Source organism: Bactrocera latifrons, unplaced genomic scaffold, assembly GCF_001853355.1.
Source record: "Bactrocera latifrons isolate USDA-ARS-PBARC rearing strain unplaced genomic scaffold, ASM185335v1 scaffold_35, whole genome shotgun sequence".
Lineage (NCBI taxonomy): Eukaryota > Metazoa > Arthropoda > Insecta > Diptera > Tephritidae > Bactrocera > Bactrocera latifrons.
In genome coordinates, this window is record NW_017536990.1 from 269,831 (window position 1) to 290,798 (window position 20,968).

The following is a 20,968-nucleotide window of genomic DNA, read 5'->3' on the forward strand; positions in this document are numbered from 1 at the left end:
TCTTATAAGTAATAATTTATAATCATTCTACTACACAGATGTTAATTAATTTTAATTTACAAAAAAGAAAATGTTCTTTCACTTACCCACGGCAAGGAGTTTTGACTTAGAATATCTCTTTTGTCGATCTAGTAGCACGCAAGTGATCTTATTTTAGTATTTTGATTAAGTTTTTAACTAAACTCTGACTGAAAGAGAGTTTTTCCAACGCGATTAAAGTTAGTTTTGCCATTCTGTATTCTAAATGTTTCATTATTCATAATAAGTTAAGTCAATAGTCACTCTAGTTCGTAGCTAATTTATATTTCACTTTAATTGTACTTTTAATTAAATCATCACAATTAGACGAAAAAGTAAGGCATAATATCACCGAGATTTCCATCACTGTGTTGATGATCAGTTCTGTAAAGTTGTAAAGTTTTCTAAAAAAGCTTACGAATAGTTTACCGGTTGGGAAGACGTTAAATATGAATTTTCGCGACATTTGTAGAAACAAACGTTTGTAGTTTTTACTACTATTTAAAACCAGATGAAGAAGTGATTCAACCTATTTTATTTCGGTATATTAATTTCTACTTGATTTGTGTACTGGAAAGGGTAGAATCAAATGGAATCCCACATTGTATGGGGAGTGGACGGGGTGATTTTCGATTTRATCAACTTTAAAAAATTGAGCTTCACAGTAATTACTGTTAACTTTTCCATAGTAATACTCTGGTTAAGGCTCTGGAGTCAGTTGATCTTTTATGTAAARTAAAATAAAAAGTCGCAGTCTTCCTTTATGGTTATTTCATCCAAACATTCAATATGCACCCTTTTGATTAGGTTTTTATAATGACAGCCCTGCTTCCCTAATGAGCCCCAAATAAGAATGTATAGTCTTTTTGTCCATTATGTGAATTATTTGACCAAAATCAAATAAGAAATATACATATAGTACATATGTTTATCAAAATAAAATTAATTAAAAAATCAATAGTTCGATGTATCGATGTTTTTTCAATCCGATTTTTAGAGTACATACATACATGCATAGATTCATATGTCAGCTAAATTTTTTTGCCAACTTTAAATCACCGATGTTTCCTTACTGGGTTTCGAAATATTAATTAAATATAGTTTATAAAATAATGTAGTATATCGTACGTCGAACTCGTATATAAGTATGTGCACACAGAAATGGCTCTTTGTTTTGCAAACTTTTTAAATTAACACATTAAAATTTCATTGCAGTTCCATCAACGAGGATACGAGAATGTTATGTTTTTCAATATGTCAAAGATTAAAATTCATTTACGTGGTCTCTCTTCTACTACCCATAATGAACGTAAGATGATTTTTAATAATAGTTTAGAGTATTAAAAGAACGTTTTACATTTACCTTTCCATTTAAATTCACATTTCTATGTTAAATCAATAGTGAATGTATATGTATATATGCAAGTACATATGCGTGCTTATTTTGATGTTCTATGGTACGTGATAATTAGTAGTGTTTTATTACTGTTTATACTCTGATTTTCTTAGTGTAACGCAGGTTATGAATTCTTCCGCAGTAGTCAATCTTGCAAGTTATACTTCCTTATCCAACTTTCTATTTGTCTTGAAATCGAATTCATACATTCCTGCTTCGTTTTCTGTAGGTTAAAAAGTGTTAGATACATATGTATGTATGTACATATATGCGCCAATACAACTACGAGAGTGGCTACGGTAGTTTAGCAACTCATTTTCTCCAACTGTATCGGAGGTTAGCCAATCTTCAATTAACGGAAGTAGTATTGCACATACCATATCGATTGCACTTCTTCACTTATCAAGAATAGCATCTTCTGTTTACATGCTGAATCGTGGACGGAAAGTATGGAATATGTATCTGCGTACATGTGCGCGCAGATAAATGTATTTGTTACACACAGTCAAACCCAGTTAAGTATGTATCACATTTTGACAAAGAAGCTAGAAGTTCSCGTGACCACTCCCTAACGAAGCAACATTGTCTTGTAATTTTAAAATAATTTAAGTAAAGACAATTTGTGAAGTGAATTGAAAAGGATGGTCCTTAAAAATCAAACAAATAAACATATATAGTACAATTAAAAAAAGCTAAAAATACGCTTTTAAAGCACTGCGAACCAAATAGTGAACCATAATTCTTAATGCATATAAACTGACAGTAACATTGACTGAAAAATACTTTTATTAAAGTGTGGGATATTACTGTCAGCTTATACATAGTATATGTATATTATTTTTAATTTTTTCGCTTGAAGTGCTTTAAATTTTTTTAGTTTTTTAAGTCATATTTGTTATTTAACACGTTGTGCTTTCACTTTCTTTAAAGATGAGTTAGAGTAAACTTGTTAATCAAATGACGTCATTTGATGCTTTCAGCTGCATAGTTTTTTTGCCACCGAAGAAACTACATAGATACAAACAAACATACTAATAAACCGCTATAAAAAATATTCGTTACAGAGTTAAATTTAACCAAGCTAAACTGTACGCACTTAATTCATCATTAAAACTCTGCATATACCACAAGCATACTATGGTGTGGAATCAACTACTTCATATTAATTCAAAACAATGTACAAAGTAACTAAACTCTCTTTCTTAACGGACTTTTACTAACAAGTTTTCATGTTTCATAAATTTCTACTACTTATGTTTTGATTATTATGCATTATTGACATTTAAAATATTAGCAATTAAGTCTGAGAATTTGAGTGAAAAGCTGTATATGTGTGTGATATAGGTTCCGTAATAATGTTAGTTTAACCCTTACTATGATATTATGCAGGTCATTCATTTAGTCAGATGTATAACACAAATATAAGCAAATACCACCTACTGTAGTAGCATCTTTAAGTTTCTTAAAACTAGTTTCATTTGATGAGTAGCTACTGCTATTGCCAGCGCTAACAATGGAGTGGAATAATTTATAGCGTTTACTACTATAATGCGTATTGTCGTTCTGTAACTTTTGCTGTCCACTGCACATACTATGTAATAATGCATCTGCTTATGTATTCAATGCAAAACATTACACTCTTGTGTGTGCATGTAAATAACATACCAGAATTTATGTGGAATGAATAATGAAAAATCTTACATATGTATGTATGTACATAATTTATACCTTTCACGCGCATTGTGATAACATAGTTAATTTAATAATATCAAATAGAATAATAACATGCAGTTGTTAAGAGTGCAATATGAACTAACATTCATTATATCAGGAAATGTAATGTGTTTATTGTATTTACTTAGTCATCACACTTGACAGCAGTAACAATTGAGTCATCTACGGAGAATACAGCTGACGGCACAAGTATATCCACTTCCGTTATAAATCGAAGCAATAAAATAATAAGAAATCCAACCATTCCGAAACCTACAATCAGAGTTGATAATCATAGCAACAGAGACGGCGAAAAAAATGGAGACCGTTCGAAGCAGTTACTTGTGGCATTGTCATCCAAGTCATACATTAGTAAGCCAAATGCAACAGCTCCCACACCGGTTAAACTTACAAAGCGTGCTGGCTCCGCTGCGGAGATAAAACATAAAGTATTTTAAATAATGTACAAAAGAATTTCACAATTACTTATTTAATTATCTGTTGTAAATTTAGAAAATAACCAAAGAGAATTTAAATCGAACGGGAGATATTGCAACACGAGGAAAGCTCCGTCAAGAAGTAGTCAGTGAATTTGTAGCTGTACTGTTACATACATATGTATATTTTTATAATTATTCTTTTTAATGTAGGACCACATTCCAGACTCATCAGGACATATTCCTTATCGGATAAATCGCCCACATCTAGGACTGCCAGGATACGAATCCGCTGGAGTGAGCTCGAGTTCAAATGATGGCGGAGACGACTACCATAATTTGTCCTATGAGTCAGATAAGTGGCCAAGTGATTACTGGGAACGTGACTACAACAAGAATTTCATTTATAACAATACTCGAGTACACCGTAAGTTTTTCCAAATAATTTTTATGTTCATATGCATGGTCTATCTTAAATTATTTGAGACAGACATTGAAGCGGAGTGTCAGGATGATTATATGAAAATTCGTATTGGATTCAATGCTACCTTTAATGGATTAATATATTCAGCTGGTTATGCATATGATCCCGACTGCATGTATATAAATGGTTCAGGTCGGGATTATTACGAATTTTTCATTCAGTTGAATCGCTGTGGAACTTTAGGAAAAAATGCGCTTCATGAAGAAAAAAGGAAAAATCCAACTGTAATGATATTAAAAAATAAACATACTTACATATATTTTTATTCTGAAATTTGGTTTTGTCACAGAACTTTATGTGGAATACTGTGACAGTACAATACAATCCGCTCATAGAAGAAGAATATGATGAACACTTTAAAGTCACCTGCGAATATGGCTACGACTTTTGGAAAACAGTAACCTTTCCATTCTTAGACGTCGAGTAAGTTTTAAAACAAATAACCTTTCGTATAGGGTAAAGAGATATTTGAATTTTAWCTCAAATAGAGTAGCGACCGGCAACCCCGTTGTATTTACTTTAAGTCCACCAGAGTGTTATATGGAAATACAAAATGGATACGGGATTGGAGGACCACGTGTCACTGGACCTGTGCGAGTTGGCGACCCACTCACATTGATAATTTACATGCGCAGCAAATACGGTTTGAATATATTTAATATTTCCATACATACTTTATGAGAGCATGTATTCAAACACACAATAACAGAATAATAATAACAAATGTTTCTAGATGGTTTCGATATTGTTGTAAACGATTGTTATGCACATAACGGTGCTAACAAAAAGATTCAGCTTATTGATGAATACGGTTGCCCTGTGGATGATAAGCTAATTTCCAGATTTCGAGGCTCTTGGTCTGATTCGGGAATTTTCGAAACACAAGTTTATGCATATATGAAAACTTTTCGCTTTACAGGCTCGCCAGCATTATATATAGAATGTGATGTACGAATGTGTCACGGCCGATGTCCGGTAAGAACTGAACAGGAAACTGTTGTTTTGTTTTTAATAGTTTTTTCTATGATTAAGTGACGACATATATTTAAAATTTTCTAGAGTCAGCCATGTCACTGGCGCAACTCGAAAACTGTATCTAAACGAGATATATCAAATTCAACAACACCCAATTTACAATCTGCATTAGACTCAACTGCGTCTGAAGTAGAGAAAACAAATTCATCACAAAATTCTRGAAATAGCTTAGACTTAATGGCTATATCGAATTCAGATAAACARCCTGCTTCGTTATCGGAAAATTTGAATCTGTTTCAATCGTTGCGTGTACTCCAGGAGGGTGAGTCCGATGGGAATGGGTTTTACCCACATTCTCGTCGGTTGGAGCCTCAAGGAAATCAAACATGTATAAAAACGACTACATTATCAGCATTAACAATAATTCTCTCTGTARCTATGTTTGTACTCTCGGGCACTCTGGTAGTAACTTGCTCTCGGCTAAAGAGACGCAGCAAAGATTCATCTTTGTATGAAACATACATTACTCACAAAGGGCAAATTGATTAATGACTACTTAATTCACTTAACTAATGCTAAGCAAATATGTAAATATGATTTTTCCTTTAACTTGATCATGTCTAATTAAAGGTAATATAATATAGACTGATGAGTATTATTTTCATGGTAACACCAGTGGGAGAAAGCATAGGTATAATTTTTCAAAAGGTATCATTCAAACATTACAGGTTAAAAACTTTCTATCAGAAATATTTTTGAGTAGGATTGTCACTGTTGGAAATAGGAAACAAAACTATAGGTAAACACAAAGACTGTTACATGAATTACCCATATACAAAACACACACTTACAATTTTTACAACCTTATAAGTGAATTTAGTCAATAGAAAATSTATGCGTTACGCAAATATTAATAATATTACAAAAATACGCTTCTAAGCACATCAAACTAAAAAGTGGGAAATATTTTCTATAAAGAAATATATAACTATTAAACATGACATGTTGTATTGTTAAATTAAATCGATAATTAAGCAGTATTTAATTTTTACTCTAAACCTTTCTGTGACTATTTGTTAATGTATATTGTTTGCGATCAAGTTCTATTGACGGCTTTATGATTTCTTACTTCTTAATCAAATAATTTTATCTAACGCTTCACTGTTACCTATCAACTACGTGATACACAAGCAACCAGTCGAGATCCCAGAGTAGGTAAATGGGACGCATGCGTACACAGCGCATTGCCATGCTTGCAGGTAGAGCGATGGAGATATTAAGTAGGCAGAATATTTTWTCTGTGTATTTTAAATCTTTACGAAGTCTTATTTTATATTGAATTAATCTAATTATTTTTTTATAAGATTTACCAAATCATGAAATAAACGAATATGAWGTGTTTTCAATTATTTGACATATTTTGACGAAACTTTTAATTAATTAAGTGAGTACACACTTTTGTATGCTATACAAACGTCACCAACAATAGTTCAAACTTTTATGTAAACGTGGCATACTTGTAGGCGAATTGTTTTTGGTCAGCTACTTCGGTCAAATATTATAAGCATCACTGGAAAATTTAACAAACATGCCAACAAAGTTRATAATAAAAAATAAAAAAATGAGCAAAAACAATGAAATGAACGAAGTGGAAAGTTTCGTAATGGGAAATAAACAGTATGAAGTGCGACAGATTGAAAGCGACATCTGTCAAATATTAAAATACACACGTTCTAATGGACGCAGTTATTTGGACAGCTGCACAACTACACGACTGCAGGCCTACAGTTGTCGCTCTCGCTAACTTCAATATATTCTTATATTAGTTAACGACATTAGTATTTAAAACAAATAAATTTACTTATTTTTTGCATAAAAAATGTCACTTCGAACAAAATATTGAAATTTCATTGAAGTGAAAGGTATTTAGTATAGCCACAACGAAATTGTGTACATGCAAAATGTACAGCTGYGTTGTTTTGTGTACATGCCGCTATCTTCTTACAAATGTTCATGGAGAAGGATTCACGAYGCCATTTACAGTTCGCTGTCGTGCTGCCATGTCGTGTCGCACTCTATGTGTTCAGCACTTGTCTATCCTCTGCGTTAAAATAAGATTATACTAGGGTTGTATTTCGAAATTTTGGATGAAAATGATGATGTTGAAAGTTTATGGAGAAATAGGAAAATTAATGTAAGAATTATTGTAGCAACAAAGCAAAGAGTTTTTAATTTTATATGGCGGATAAAGAAAATGTTTCATTTGAGGTTASTGAAGATACACAAATAAATATCACCACCGGTCCGGAGATGGCAAAGCACCGCAAAGTGGTGCAAAAATTATCAATTACCTCTTGGGATGTAAATAAAATTTTCGCTGTATTGAATATTTTATTATATGAATAATAGTAKAAAATGTATACCACAGCAACGCGTGGACGGATTAACTAGTGGTTCTATATAAATTGCGTGTGTTTGGGTCCCTTTCATGACGCACTGTGGAAGAAGGGGTAAGTTAGCGAATTTTCGGGGTTGTCAGAATTTTCTTAAAGTGTGGGAGACAACTAACTAGTCACCAAAAATTTTCATGGAGGGGATTACCATTTTTTTGAAGCCTTTGCAAAAAAGTTCATGGCGGACTTCATAGATATCAACAAATGCATTACTGTATGGGCTCTAATTCTGATCTGGTCATTTGCGCTAAATCTTCCCAAAATCTTATAACTTTTTAAATTTGTGAAGTCATCAGAAGCAAATGCCAGCGAAAATACATAATACAGTAATTTACGGCAAGGCTCTGCCATCTTTAGATAGAAATTATTTACTAATTCTAATAAAACTACTTTTTTATTTTATTTTTTTTTTTTCGAAGTCAAGTATCATGCCTTTATTTCATTGTTCTGCTTACTGAGAATATTTAATATTATTTTTTATTTTTGCTCGCTTTGATATATAAGTATGTGCATATATATATACATATAATATATTAATTATTTATTATCGATCTTTTACTTTGACTACCATAAATACTACAATTTTAATTTAATTAGAAATTGAAACAAATGATTATGTTGTTTGCGATAGACACCTTAARAGATTTTTGCTTTTCTGCTTTAGAATGCAAAAAATAATATATAGTATTAAACGTTGACGAATTCTTTTTCAAGAAAGTACATATTTCCATTTTACACGAAGTTCAGCATTATTTTTATAAACACCAACAAACTCATCCTTTATACATACATACATACATACGTGCRTATGTACGAATGTTGGTTTCGAACCTTAAGACAGACATTAACCCACTAATTCTGAGACATATTATTTAAGCTCTTTTCTTACAATTTAAATCCAGCAAATTCGTGTGGCTTTTTGTGTTTATGTGTTATAACCGTGATTATACATAATATTAATAACTTCATATATGTATGTGGGAAACCCATTTTTATGAAAGCCAAGTTTCTCCGGAAATTCTTAGGTGTTTTTATATAATATATTAGATTATAGTTAAAGTAGTAATTAAATTTATCTACAATGTCTGTTTATGAAATTTAGATTATTAAAGTCCAAAAATCTAATTGTTGAGGATGTAAGGCAATAGGGAGAAAGAAAACACTATTTGAAGTGAATATTTATCACGATTTAATTACACAGTACAACCTGTCTCTTATACACATCTAGATGTGTATAAGAGACAGGGTTTTTACTATACTGACCTAGTACCATCACCCTGACTTGGAATTTCTCACCCCCCAGACAATAATCCCAAAAATGTTCCACAGTGTTATAGAAGATTGTGTCAATGTGGGGCGTCCTTATCACTCAAAAATTGCATTTCTGTGGGTTGAAATTTTTGAACATTTTCTTTTAGAATCATAAAAACAAAACAATGCAAAAAACGGCAGATTTTGGACGTTATGGATTCAATTACTTTTGAAAAATTGTTGTTTTTGATCTAWTGACACAACCTTATATAATGGAATCATGTATTTAATAATTTTTTTGGCTTTGCGTCCAGTTTGTATTGACTTAAAATTTCGAAAGAGTCTCTGAAACATATGCASCACAAAAAAATATATTCGCTTTTGAGATCCATGCCTTAATAAACTTAGATAATGTAATCAGGGCGGGCATCAARGTCGGTATTTGCTGAAAGTGGCCGACAGAACTAAGATAAATACAGAAAATATTTTTAAATACGTTATATACTAAAAGGGTAACAATTAAATATAATTGATAACACTTACATAAAACTAAAGTAACTACGTATGCATTTATGAAAGAATTGACCACATACATATGTACACACAGGTCAGCAAAATTTTTTTATCTATGTATATAATGACTATGTCTCACATTACATCAAACAAAAAWTTTTTTTTTAAGTTCATGAGGTTGAGATCAAACCATTAAGTTTTGGTGTTTAGTATGGCTGTTAGTTTTTCCTTTTGCATTTTGAATTAAGCAATTATTATGCGTTTGTAATTTGGTTCTAACACTTTTTAGTGCATCATGTTTTTCATTGTGAGATGTGTGTGTTGTGAGATTTTTATGAATTTTGCAAACACAATTTCATAATTGCATTCACAATTTTTTTTTTAATTTATTGTTATTTTTTAAGCCCTTTTTGTAATTGAGTAAAAAAATACATATCAATATCCATCGTTTATTATTACTTTCTAATATTCTTCAGTTRCATTGTTTTACACACACAAACACATTTCAAGACTTATCGGAAAAAACTTTATCCATTAGTTGTATTTGTGTACTTATGTGTGTATGTGTGTATACGATTATGCCTTTTCTCATGATTTGCGCGGTTAATAAATTTGGCTCAGATAATTATTCGACATGTCATTACAGTTTTAAAAGTATTGAAAGCTTACTCAATAATCTAAATATTTATTGCTTCTAAAATTAAAAAATTAAAATAAAACACTGAGATGTAAACACTATTTTACCGAAAATATAAAATATTGTTTTCAAATTTATTCGGTAAAAAATATATTAAAAAGAACTAACAGTTTTCGCCACATACCAATTCTGATGGGTGCTGTCAACCTGTGAGGCTAATATTTTGTATCTGGTGTTGATCAATCTTTACTATACACACATCAACTAATTTTAATTTTAACTAGGGTTGCAAATTATGTATTAAAAGACAATTGAGTTACCATTTTCACTAGTTTTTGTATTGTAATCCCCAAAATCTTAATTAAAAATAAATTATTAATTAAATTGAAAAAGAAAAAACATTTAATCCAAGATGTCTAATTTTTCATCAAAATTTTGAACATAATAAATCCTAACTTTGGCTTTAACTGCAACATAAACAAATTCATTCAAGTGTTTGAACCGCGTACATACACAAAATTTTTCTAAAATCTTTGAATTCTAACACAAAATCAAGCTTAAACCCTTACCGATTTCCATTTTTAGCCTACAAAGGGAAAATAACTTTCAYGAAAATCAATTTGTTTGCAATCAACCGCCATTACTTTCTTCATCACTTACTTATCTTTTGAATTACATTTGATGTTTAACCTTTTGCTTAAATGCTATGCTGTACATTGTGCCCTAACCGTTACTAATTTTAATATTTCTAAACTTGAATCACACTTATGACATTAAGAGATGCTTGCCTTAAAGTACACTTTACCTAGATTTACATACATACATGTGCACTTCCACATATACTTCACTATTCCATATTATTTTATGAATCATGGACTATTGTAATTATCAGTAAGTATTTTGTGGTTTTATCATTTAATTAAATTTAAATATTTTGTATATTTAATTTGCACTTAATTATGCGATTTTGAAGTTACTTCAGCTAACCAAAGCTTGTGCGTCAAGTAATGAAGGAGGTTAGATTTCTAATGATTCTTCGTTTACTTTCAAAACAAGAAAACGCCAACGTCGGTTACACCGAAGATATATTACACCACTTCACAGATAAAAATTATAAGAAAAAGAACTTAATTTTAATTATTARTTTGTTTGACAGTTATAGATTAGAACAATATTTTCGGTTATTATACTGTTACCTTGAATAACATCTATGCCAAATTTCGTGGAGATACCTTATCAAATAATAGTTTTCCATAAAACGCCTTGAGTTTGATTCATCAGATTATATGACAGCTACATGCTAAAGTTGTCAGGTATCGGCAGTTCTGACAAATGAGCAGCTTATTGGAGAGAAAAGATCGAAAGCCTAGTTTTCGTATAAACAGACAGACAAACGCATGGAGATGTCTAAATCGACCCAGTTCCCGTCACACTGATCTTTTATACGTTGTTTCGTTTTGGGTGTTACAAACCCCGTTCAGACTGTTATTAAATGTGATCGTGCGACCAATGCGTGTTGGTGTAACAGAATCATTGAAATGAAACATAAAATTGTCATTTTAACTTTTTGTATTTTTTTTTACTTAATTAAAGATATTTGTAAATTTATAAAAGAAAATGAGTTAAATTAAGTTAAATACATATCTCTTAACAGCATAAATCACTCGTTAGGATCACTTAAATTATACAGTTAATTATAATTCATTACACTTATAACTCTGCTCCGTACTTATCCCAGTGCTTATTCGTAAAATATATTTAGACATAGTTTTCTTTGCTATAGAAAAAACAATTAAAATTATTTTCAATTAAATTACATATAATATCTAACGCATTTAACATGCGCTTTTGCATTTTGGAAAATTCCACACTAGAACTAGGCGAATTTATTGAAAAAATAAAATTTTTTTAAATCTCTCATACCTTTGACAACTAAAGTTCGGTCGTTACAATGGGTAACACATATACGTATTTTGTTGTAAATATGTACAGACTGACTTATGTAAATACATAAATACAGCCAGACTAACGACTAATACTCATTGCAAAAATCATATATAGACAAACATAAAATGCACCCGCAGCACTAAAATGTAATTTGAAATTGGCGAGCGTTTTTTATATAGTCTTTCTCTCAACTAATACAAATGGGGTACAACATGAAGGCATTTAGCATAAAAAATAATAATAATTGTTAGAATATAAAAGCGTGTGTATGTGTCTTAGTACTTCAATAAATCCGCTTGGCGCTTTTCTTTGTAACCACTTTTGTGCCAATTTTAACTTTGCATTTCCTCTCAGTACGCACTTTTACTCTTTTACTGATTTAAAATTTCGCTTTTGTCATATTTCTGCACATAATTCCATGCAGATTTCAAATAGAGCACTGTAAATAGTTTATATTGAAATTTCCATGAATTGATTTTTGCAAATAATTGTACATGATTGCTGTTTTGTTGTGATTTTTGTTTTTGTTGTTTTTTTAGTTAGTTTTGTTTCTTTGTCGAATTTTAATTCTGTTGCTGCTGCTGTTGTTGATATTCGATTGGACTGGTTATAGCCCGCAGGAAATCATGTTGTGACTGTAATATATTGCGTATGATGCGCAGCCACTCGTTGGTCAACTCCACGCTGGACGCGTAGCAAATTATTTTCAAGCCCGGTTTATTTGGATCGGTAGATTTGAGCTGAAAACGATTGTTTTCTAATTCTTCTAGCTGCATTTTGTTGACCTGCGGAAGAATTTTTTATTAAACAATGGTATTTATTTATCAAATTCAAATTAAATTGTTTTAATGTTATTATTATTTATATGCAATTGATCTATAAACCGACTCAACTATTCTCATCAATTTAGTAAAAAAAAAAAAAAAATTAATGTAAAATAAAAATAAAAATAAAATTTACATAGAAAATGCGAAAATTGAAATCCTTGTTTTTTGTGGTTATTGTAATACAAAATTTCACCCAATTTAACGCAAATTTGCTTATATTTTATCTGCAGCAATCCAACATTTTTTGAAAGACTAATTTGCTCTAGTTCAACTGCATACAATCACATACTTTACTGAACTAAAGGACTTGATTGGAGAGTCTGACCGATTTTTCGTGAATTTAATAAAAATTATTGTCATTTTGTAAAGTAAAAAACAAGAAAAAAACGGTAACTTCAGTTGCTATARAACTTTTCAGGAATACAGGCATACAGAAGGAACATCGACTCAGCTCGATATGCTGATCATTTACATATATATTTTATAGGGTCTCCGAYGATTCCTTATGGGTGTTACAAACTTCGTGATAAACTTAATATACCCTGTTCAGMGTATAAAAACACATTAGGTTAGTATCAAAATAAACGATATTAAGTCAGTTCGAGTAATATTCGATTATTCGAAAAAATGTATGAGTAAAGCAGATGTTTAACGGTCTTTCAACAAAAAAATATTAAAGTCAAAAAATAATTTTAATGAAGATACCAAAAACTTTCGAAAACTCAACTATCTTTGAAAATTAAAGATCAAACAATCAAACTAACTTTAAGCTTACAACTTTTAAGGAAATATTTATTACTTTTACACCCCAATCGATTTAAATTTAAATTCACCTGTATATGCGTGCGATAGGTGTATGTTGGACTACTATATTGTAGTTTTTTGCCATCGATATCTGCGAAAATTATGCTCTGCTCAAAAAGGAAAACATAAAGTTCACGCGGTTTCTGCAACATATAAGCATTGCGATCAGCCTTTTCGTCATCAATGCAGTAGAGTTTGTCATGCAATAGAAGTTTTCCTTGCGCAGTGATTTTACCCTCGAATTTTTGTAAACGACGTAATTCCATCGCTTCATTAGCAGCCTTACAAATCATCTAAAAGTGTCACGAAAAGTTTATTAATATTAATATTGCAGCGGAAAACGACTAATTGTGGTTATTTATACGATTAAACAAGAAAAATGGTAGAAAACTTACACCCATAACCCGCATAGCTTCTTCGACGCCAACCACTTCGGCATCGCGCCCAGCAGCTCGGGCATATTTGGCAATCTCTTTAAATAATAACACATATTTCGGCAATCGCTGCACTGGTTTTATGAGCAAATCGTTGAGCTACGCAGAAAATTAAATTTTTAGTATAAATATTTTGCTTTAAAGCTGTGATTAATCACTTACATCCAAGCGGCTACCTAAATTCTGTCTGATTTTGTCAAAATATAGCAGGTGCGTGGTCACAATGTGATCCGATACCGGCTTGTTTTGAAAATATTTATTATACATATCAAATTTGTGTAGATAACGTTTGATTAGGGGGCCCAGATCAGCGGGGGAATTGCGGCAGCGCACTAACGCTTCCAAAAAGGATCTGTCGAAATAAAATACAATATATATATTTTTTTTTTTTAACAATTTCACGCATGTTTTGCGCTGTTGCAGTTTACTTACTTCTTATGCCACTCATATATAGCTTCAATATTGCCAAAAACCATACGCTCTTTGCCTCCCTTCAAATCGTCGGGTTTGGGTATATCACTTTTGGGATCCAGCACCTCGGCTAGGTAACTGCGATTGAAAATAAAACAAAGCTTTATACAAAGTTCCCGATTTCGGCGCTCAAAAAGCGTTAACTTACTCATCAACTATACTCTTCAAGTCTTCAATATATGACTTTTCGGTAGTTATTAGCTCATCGATTGCATATTGACGCAATCGTAGCGCACTCTCAATATCACTGTTCTCAGTGTTGCACTGAAAGTGTGGAAAAAAACATTCTAAATAAATAATGAAATAGATAATAATCCCTCTTAGCTTTGAAATTGATAAGGAAGTATGATTTTAATTATTAGAAGAAAGTGAAAATACGACTCTGTGTGCAATTTTACTTTTGAACAATTGCTTGAAGTCGACTTAAAACTCAATACTTTCGAMGATAAATATGTTTGATTTCGACTTACCTCCTCATGGTTGTACGTGTTACTGTTATCGTAACTGTCTGTAGTATCTGTTTTCTCACCAACTGTGTTGCAACCGTTGCTGGCGCACACATCAGCATTGATGCTATTGCCGAAGTTGTTTACGTTTGGTTTTAATATTTTCGATTTCTCCTCGTGTTGTTCCTGTAGCGTGACAGGAAAAAAGCAAATTATTATTGTTATATAAATCTTTGTTGGGATMTAAAAAGCATACCGTTTTCTCTTTGACAATTTGCTCAATTTCGGACAAATCTACGGCGGGATTGCCCTCCATTTTTCCAGCACTTGCCTGCAAATGAATGAAAAGAAAACAATTGGGATTATAGGTGTTTTTTAGGAACGATTATAGTTGGAGTTTCACGGAATGATGAAATTTGAATTTGCAAAAAATTGTCCTCAAATCACATGCAAACAGTCCAACTCTGAAATCACAGGACTTTCACAGCTATTCAATACCGCAATAAAGGAGTTAGGTGGGTATCAGAGGTACAAGAAAAAAAAAAGAAGGTATTTTTACGATTTTTTTTTTTAATACAAGCAATCATTTATTTGAAAAATATAGTACGTTATATCAAAGRTATATATTCGAACAATATCTCCTGAAATTTCGATAAAAAAAACGTCGTTGAGACCGCATTTCCCTGGGTGCCTCTCAAAACAATGCTCTCGTCGTGGACAGCATAACTTATTATTGGTTCATATAAAATTAAAAAACTAAGCATATTCTGTTAGTACATATCTAAATCTCGTTTTTGAACGTAGGAAATAAAAAACATATTAAAATTGTCCTTCTTTTCTCAGACTTTGAACAAAAAATCTCATTTTTGGTAAAATTTTCCGACTTCAAAAACACAGTTTCGAGAAAAACGCSTTTAAGGACAGGGCACTTACAGGGGCCGTATCTCCGAAATTATTACTAGCGGTATTGTAGAATTTAATAAAGCAAACAAAAAAAAAAAATCGATTTTTGGAAATTTTCACCTAACCCCTAAAACAGCCTTTGTGGTCTCACAAAACAGATAGAATGATTGCTTGGAAGTGTGTATTTCAAATGGAATCACGGCTATGGAATAGTTGAAAATTTGCACAAAAATTTTGGGAAGGCTAATTTAGCACATAAGCATTTGAGTGGCACAAGTATTCCGTGAATGTCGTGAAGTCATAAAAAACTTAAACTCAACATTACTAGAGAAGAGACGTGGCGTTAAGAATATGATTTCGAAACTTTCCAAAAATCTAACGAAAGCGCCTCAGTAATGAGCCGAACTCGGAAAAAAACAATATTCGCTGAAGGCACTGAAGGCCATCGCAGCGAAGCTTATAACAAATGTATGGAAAATTTGCATAATTTGAAGTTTTCTAAAAAAACRAGAGTGATAAAGCTTTCAAATATAAAAAAAGGGAATTGGAAAAATAAGAGCGAGAGTGTCATTCCATAAGCCACTTGGTAAAGTTCAGTGTAGTAAATGTTCCGAAGATGTTAAGTTCTAGCTAGCGAAGAGTAAAAATTAAAAAAAAAATTAAAAAAAAAAAAAAAATAATAATAATAATAATAATAAATAAAAAAAAACGGGTTTTCATTTTTAAATTTTATAAATTTTTTTGAGAAACTTTGACTTAATAAAAAATACAATTATAATAAACATAAAATTTAAAAGTCCAAGAATCATCTTAGAAAGTCTGTTCATGAATGAATTAACAAAAAAAAAAAACAGTATTTGAAGGTTATGTTAGTTAGTTAGTTACGATACATCTCTCCTGAAAAATTACACAAATTATAAATTGAGTCTCAGACCCAAAATATTAAACGATAAGTAGGGGTAAGCACGTGTAAAAGTGAGAACAATGTGTGTTACTAAGTAAACTATGGAGAAATATCATATGAGAAACACTTTAACAAAAACTTTCCCACCGTTTATGAAGCTAACATATTAAAGTCTATACGTACTCAACCCCTTTATTATTTATTGTAAGTATATTTTATGTATATTGCGAAAAAAAATATATACATATATTGGGTAGTCGAAAAARCCTTTTCGTATTTTGTCAATAGATGTCGTTGCAGTCGTATATCTCCAGTGCTACCAATCAAATTGTGTCYCTACAGTGTTGGGAAGGTGAGATTTTAAGCTTCATTTACCAAAAAAAAGTTACAACTGTTCAAAAATGAGTGAACATAACGAAGAAATTCACTGTATTTTGAAATTTTTGTATAAAAAATGGAAGATGCCTCGCAAGCCAGCAATGAAATTCGTGAAGTTTGTGGAGGCGATGCGATGTCAGTTCGTGTAGCACAACAATGGTTCGCTCGTTTCCGTTCTGGAAATTTCGATGTACACAGATTGAAGAATGTTTCTAGCGGAAAAATGGCAAAAAGTGGTCGACGAAAAGCTACATATTTGTTTATTTATTTATTAGTATAAATAAAAAAAAAATAAGTTAAAGTTTTATTAGAAATACAAAAAGGCCTTTTCGACTGCCCAATATATGTATGTATCGGGAAAGTCGAGCGATTGGGGTCACGTACATATTATATGTAATATATAAAGTTTCCTTAGGTCYTACATTTGTTTATAGTACGAAAGCTGATAAAAAGCGTCCTCGGCCCTTGAAATCTGAACAACACGACATGTTTGCAATAAATTAGTAAATATTAACTCTAGAGGTTCCAATGGAAGCCTTAGCATTGAAAGCAAATAAATAAACAGTCCGCATAGTCTGAAAATTTCGCTCATTCCTTCGAATAGCATGTGTCAACATTTGTGTATGTAAGCTTTAAAAAGTATTTAATTGGCTGCATGAAATAATGAAATGAAATGAAATGAAAAGCATCTGAAAGCGCCCGCTTCCTGTTTTCCATTCTTTCTTCATGTACACCCACAAAAATACTTACACAGGTGCATATTCACACACATGCATACTTACGTATGCATATAAATACAAAAATTTTTGTTATTTCTCCACAATGCGCCACTAAAAATATACGCACGTTTTTATTGTAGTCGCGTCGGTAATGACAGCGTGWTGCCGATGTGATTTGTCGGTTCTTAATTAAGTGCTTTCTGAGTACACCCTCTTACGAAATGCAGCTCGGTGTCAGGCAAGATGCTTGGGCATATGTAAAATATATGTATTTTGTGAATGAGAAAACCCTGGATATTGGACACAGGCAGTTCTCATGGAGGTAGTGATTGAGAGCAGCTAATCCGTTTGATGATTTTCTCGCAAATAAATCAAAACAAATTGTGAGCTGTGAAGGGTGATGTGAGGAACACAATGCTCGCGACAGACTGCAGCAGCACTACAGTGAACTGAAAATGGCGTTATGAATCCTACTACATGAACGTTTGTGAGAGGGCAGCAACATAACGTTGTGGCCATACTAATACCTTGCACTTCAATGAAATTTTAATATTTTGTTCAAAGTGAAATTTTTTAGAAAAAAATAAGTAAATAGGTAAATTTGTTTGTTTTAAATTATCAATTGTTACTATAAATGATGTAACTGTTTTATGCTATGTAAGCTATTTTATGCTTTTATTTGTAAAATAACGTCAGGTTTGTTAGAGCTTTGAGTAATTTTACATTTTACATATTAGTGGCATCRCCACTCTACCTCATCTTTCTATCTTCCATTCTACTGTCAACTCTACGACAATTGTCGGCCTGCCGTCGTGTAGTCGTGCAGCTATCAAAATAGGTCCGTCCATATGAACGTGTGTATTTTAATATTTGACAGATGTAGTTTGCAGTCTGTCACGAGCATTGTATTCCACACATGAGGTGTGTGGAATGTTTAAAATAGAAGAACAATAAAAAAAACTGACAAGCTCGGGGTTCTAAGAGAGAGGAGTAGGTTAAAGAACTTGCCAAGCTTGATATTTTTAAAGAGAGAAGTGAGAATTTTTGAACTGAAAATTCGTCAAAAATTTAGAATCAAGTGTATCTACAGATATGAACCCTTATGATGTTACGAAGTTCAGTAGTCTTTAATTAGTTTCTTATCTTTCAAGTATACGTCAAACAGGCTATAAGCATAGAATTATTGAATTGAATTGAATTAATTAAAATACATTTTGATGAAATCGGTAATAAAAACTCACCTCGTTTGCTGTTAGTAAATGCTGTTTCATTAAATGACAATTTGAGAAAAATATTGACCCAATAGGTCCTGAAATCCAGAATTTTGGTCAGAACTCATACTTATTTGAATAATATTAACTTAAATTACATTAATTATTAATGTTTAACGGATATTTGGTAAAAAGAGCGGAGAAACAATTTATCATTAAGGCACAAACAGATTTGACTGCGCAGACTCTTGACTGCTTAGCACCAATATTAATCAAGTAATATGAACTGATCAAATTTGCCACTGACTGGTAGATTTTGTTTCAGAGTTACTGATACAAATATTTTAATTGCGCCCTTTGAGTCAATTAAAGAGTTTCAACAATGAATTTAGTTTTTTTTTTTTGACAAAAAAGTGTACATTTTGTCTCCGCTCGTAGTACATTCCGATGTCGGCGCAGATTTTTTATTTATGAAAGCAAATAAGACAAAAAATACAAAATTCGGTGGAGAAGGTGTTTGAGCGATGATTTGTGTTTTCGCATTTGTGCTCTCTTTTTTATGATCTCTAATCGATGTTCGTACAAAGTTTCTAACGAAAAGGTTTACACACAATTTTTCCAGTCATCAATTTTTATCTACATCCCCTGCTCAGCGGTGCAATTTTAGTATCTTATGTAAAATCCGAAAAAGATTTTCAAAAGAGGTTAGCCAAAACGAACGAACATATTCCCGTTTCGATACCCATGAGAGTTATAATATATAAAAATACTCTCCAAGTATARTTTTTTAATAACAGTTTTTACTTTGCAATCAAATTAAGAAAATGTAGGGCTATTTTATAATATATACGCTATCGTGACGTCATCACAGCAATTGATAACTTAAAAACCTTTAAAAATGATTAGCAGGAATCGCTGCAAACCTCAAGCATCAGTTAGTAAGATATATTCATGGAACTGAATTTAAAGGCTTTACAATTATAATTTACAAATTGCAAATAAATAATTAAGTTAAGAATTTGGCATTTTCGAAGAACTATTTATAATATATTTTTGAATATATGTAGATGTCATTTTAAAAGGCATTCAGGGTTCTGGTATTGAAGACAGACGAACTAAACTTTTCACTTAAATTCAATGGTTAACGTTACTCAGTATCCCTACTTAGGACTAACTCCTCATCTTTTAATGACATTTTAATAAAGAAAGTAATAGTTTTGGGATTACCAAGACCTTCTCTTTAATTTTTTTTACATATACATAAATTTTAGCTTTCTTAGTTCGCTTCAGACTTACAATAACTGCTCCAAATACACTGTGCACTTTGCGACGAAATTTTCGCCAACCACCGCGATCTTCGTATGCCAGTTTCTTTTTATTTGCGCGCAAGTGGTCAAGCCACTTGTATTGTTCACTAAACAACTACTAAATTAACAATTTTTTTTGCGAATTATTTTTCGAAAGCGCACAATAAAGTACACATACTGATTGTACAATTTTTAAATTAATTTTAGCAGTACACTTAAGATAAAATATTTTTGATTTTGTTTAAATAATTTTTTTGGTTTTTATTTCAAATATTTTTCCACTTAATTTAAATTCGCTTATCCCAAGCACAAGTGAAATTGCCAAACAATCTTTTTGAACAATGTGATTCGTGTAAAATGGATATAAATACTAAATGCCACAGAAAGCATTCTGGCAGCAGGGCAAATGCGAACTGAATCGCTTGAGAAATATGTTTATGCGTTGTGGTTCTCACACCCGAGCCGATCGCTTCAGCTCAGCAGCGTGAGATGAGTGCGACCGCTGAAAAACTAAATATTAGGCAAATAAAAAGTCAGTTGCATACAAATAAGCTTGTAAGTACGAAAGTATGTGCATGCATACGCTGAAGCAAAGCCAAAAGGCAAACATCTCATTAAATAAAAAATAATTGTGAATGACTAACTGACTGACTGACCCAACGACACACGTGTACGTACAAATGCTGTCTCTTATACACATCTAGATTTTCGACTGCCCAATATATGTATGTATCGGGAAA

General features: G+C 31.7%; 2 protein-coding genes across 3 annotated transcripts in view; one reads left to right on the forward strand and one right to left on the reverse strand.

Moving 5' to 3' along the window:
• Nucleotides 1-5,668, forward strand: part of LOC108971598 — a 7,945-nt gene extending 2,277 nt beyond the window's left edge. For both annotated transcript variants that reach the window (XM_018937771.1, XM_018937772.1), the window contains exons 2-10: nucleotides 1,234-1,327; nucleotides 3,277-3,576; nucleotides 3,641-3,709; nucleotides 3,778-3,991; nucleotides 4,055-4,272; nucleotides 4,338-4,471; nucleotides 4,537-4,691; nucleotides 4,782-5,023; nucleotides 5,108-5,668. In XM_018937771.1, coding sequence (XP_018793316.1) covers nucleotides 1,256-1,327; nucleotides 3,277-3,576; nucleotides 3,641-3,709; nucleotides 3,778-3,991; nucleotides 4,055-4,272; nucleotides 4,338-4,471; nucleotides 4,537-4,691; nucleotides 4,782-5,023; nucleotides 5,108-5,572 — 1,869 coding nt within the window. In that variant the 5' untranslated portion in view covers nucleotides 1,234-1,255 and the 3' untranslated portion in view covers nucleotides 5,573-5,668. The remainder of the gene's footprint in view (nucleotides 1-1,233; nucleotides 1,328-3,276; nucleotides 3,577-3,640; nucleotides 3,710-3,777; nucleotides 3,992-4,054; nucleotides 4,273-4,337; nucleotides 4,472-4,536; nucleotides 4,692-4,781; nucleotides 5,024-5,107) is intronic.
• A 6,391-nt stretch (nucleotides 5,669-12,059) lies between these two features.
• The window catches only part of LOC108971641 (triple functional domain protein), a 69,460-nt gene continuing 60,551 nt past the window's right edge, over nucleotides 12,060-20,968 (reverse strand). Inside the window, exons 13-20 of the mRNA XM_018937848.1 lie at nucleotides 15,063-15,137; nucleotides 14,831-14,992; nucleotides 14,509-14,624; nucleotides 14,322-14,438; nucleotides 14,052-14,241; nucleotides 13,851-13,988; nucleotides 13,485-13,748; nucleotides 12,060-12,609 (exon numbers count right to left, since the gene is read on the reverse strand). Coding sequence (XP_018793393.1) covers nucleotides 12,388-12,609; nucleotides 13,485-13,748; nucleotides 13,851-13,988; nucleotides 14,052-14,241; nucleotides 14,322-14,438; nucleotides 14,509-14,624; nucleotides 14,831-14,992; nucleotides 15,063-15,137 — 1,284 coding nt within the window. The 3' untranslated portion in view covers nucleotides 12,060-12,387. The remainder of the gene's footprint in view (nucleotides 12,610-13,484; nucleotides 13,749-13,850; nucleotides 13,989-14,051; nucleotides 14,242-14,321; nucleotides 14,439-14,508; nucleotides 14,625-14,830; nucleotides 14,993-15,062; nucleotides 15,138-20,968) is intronic.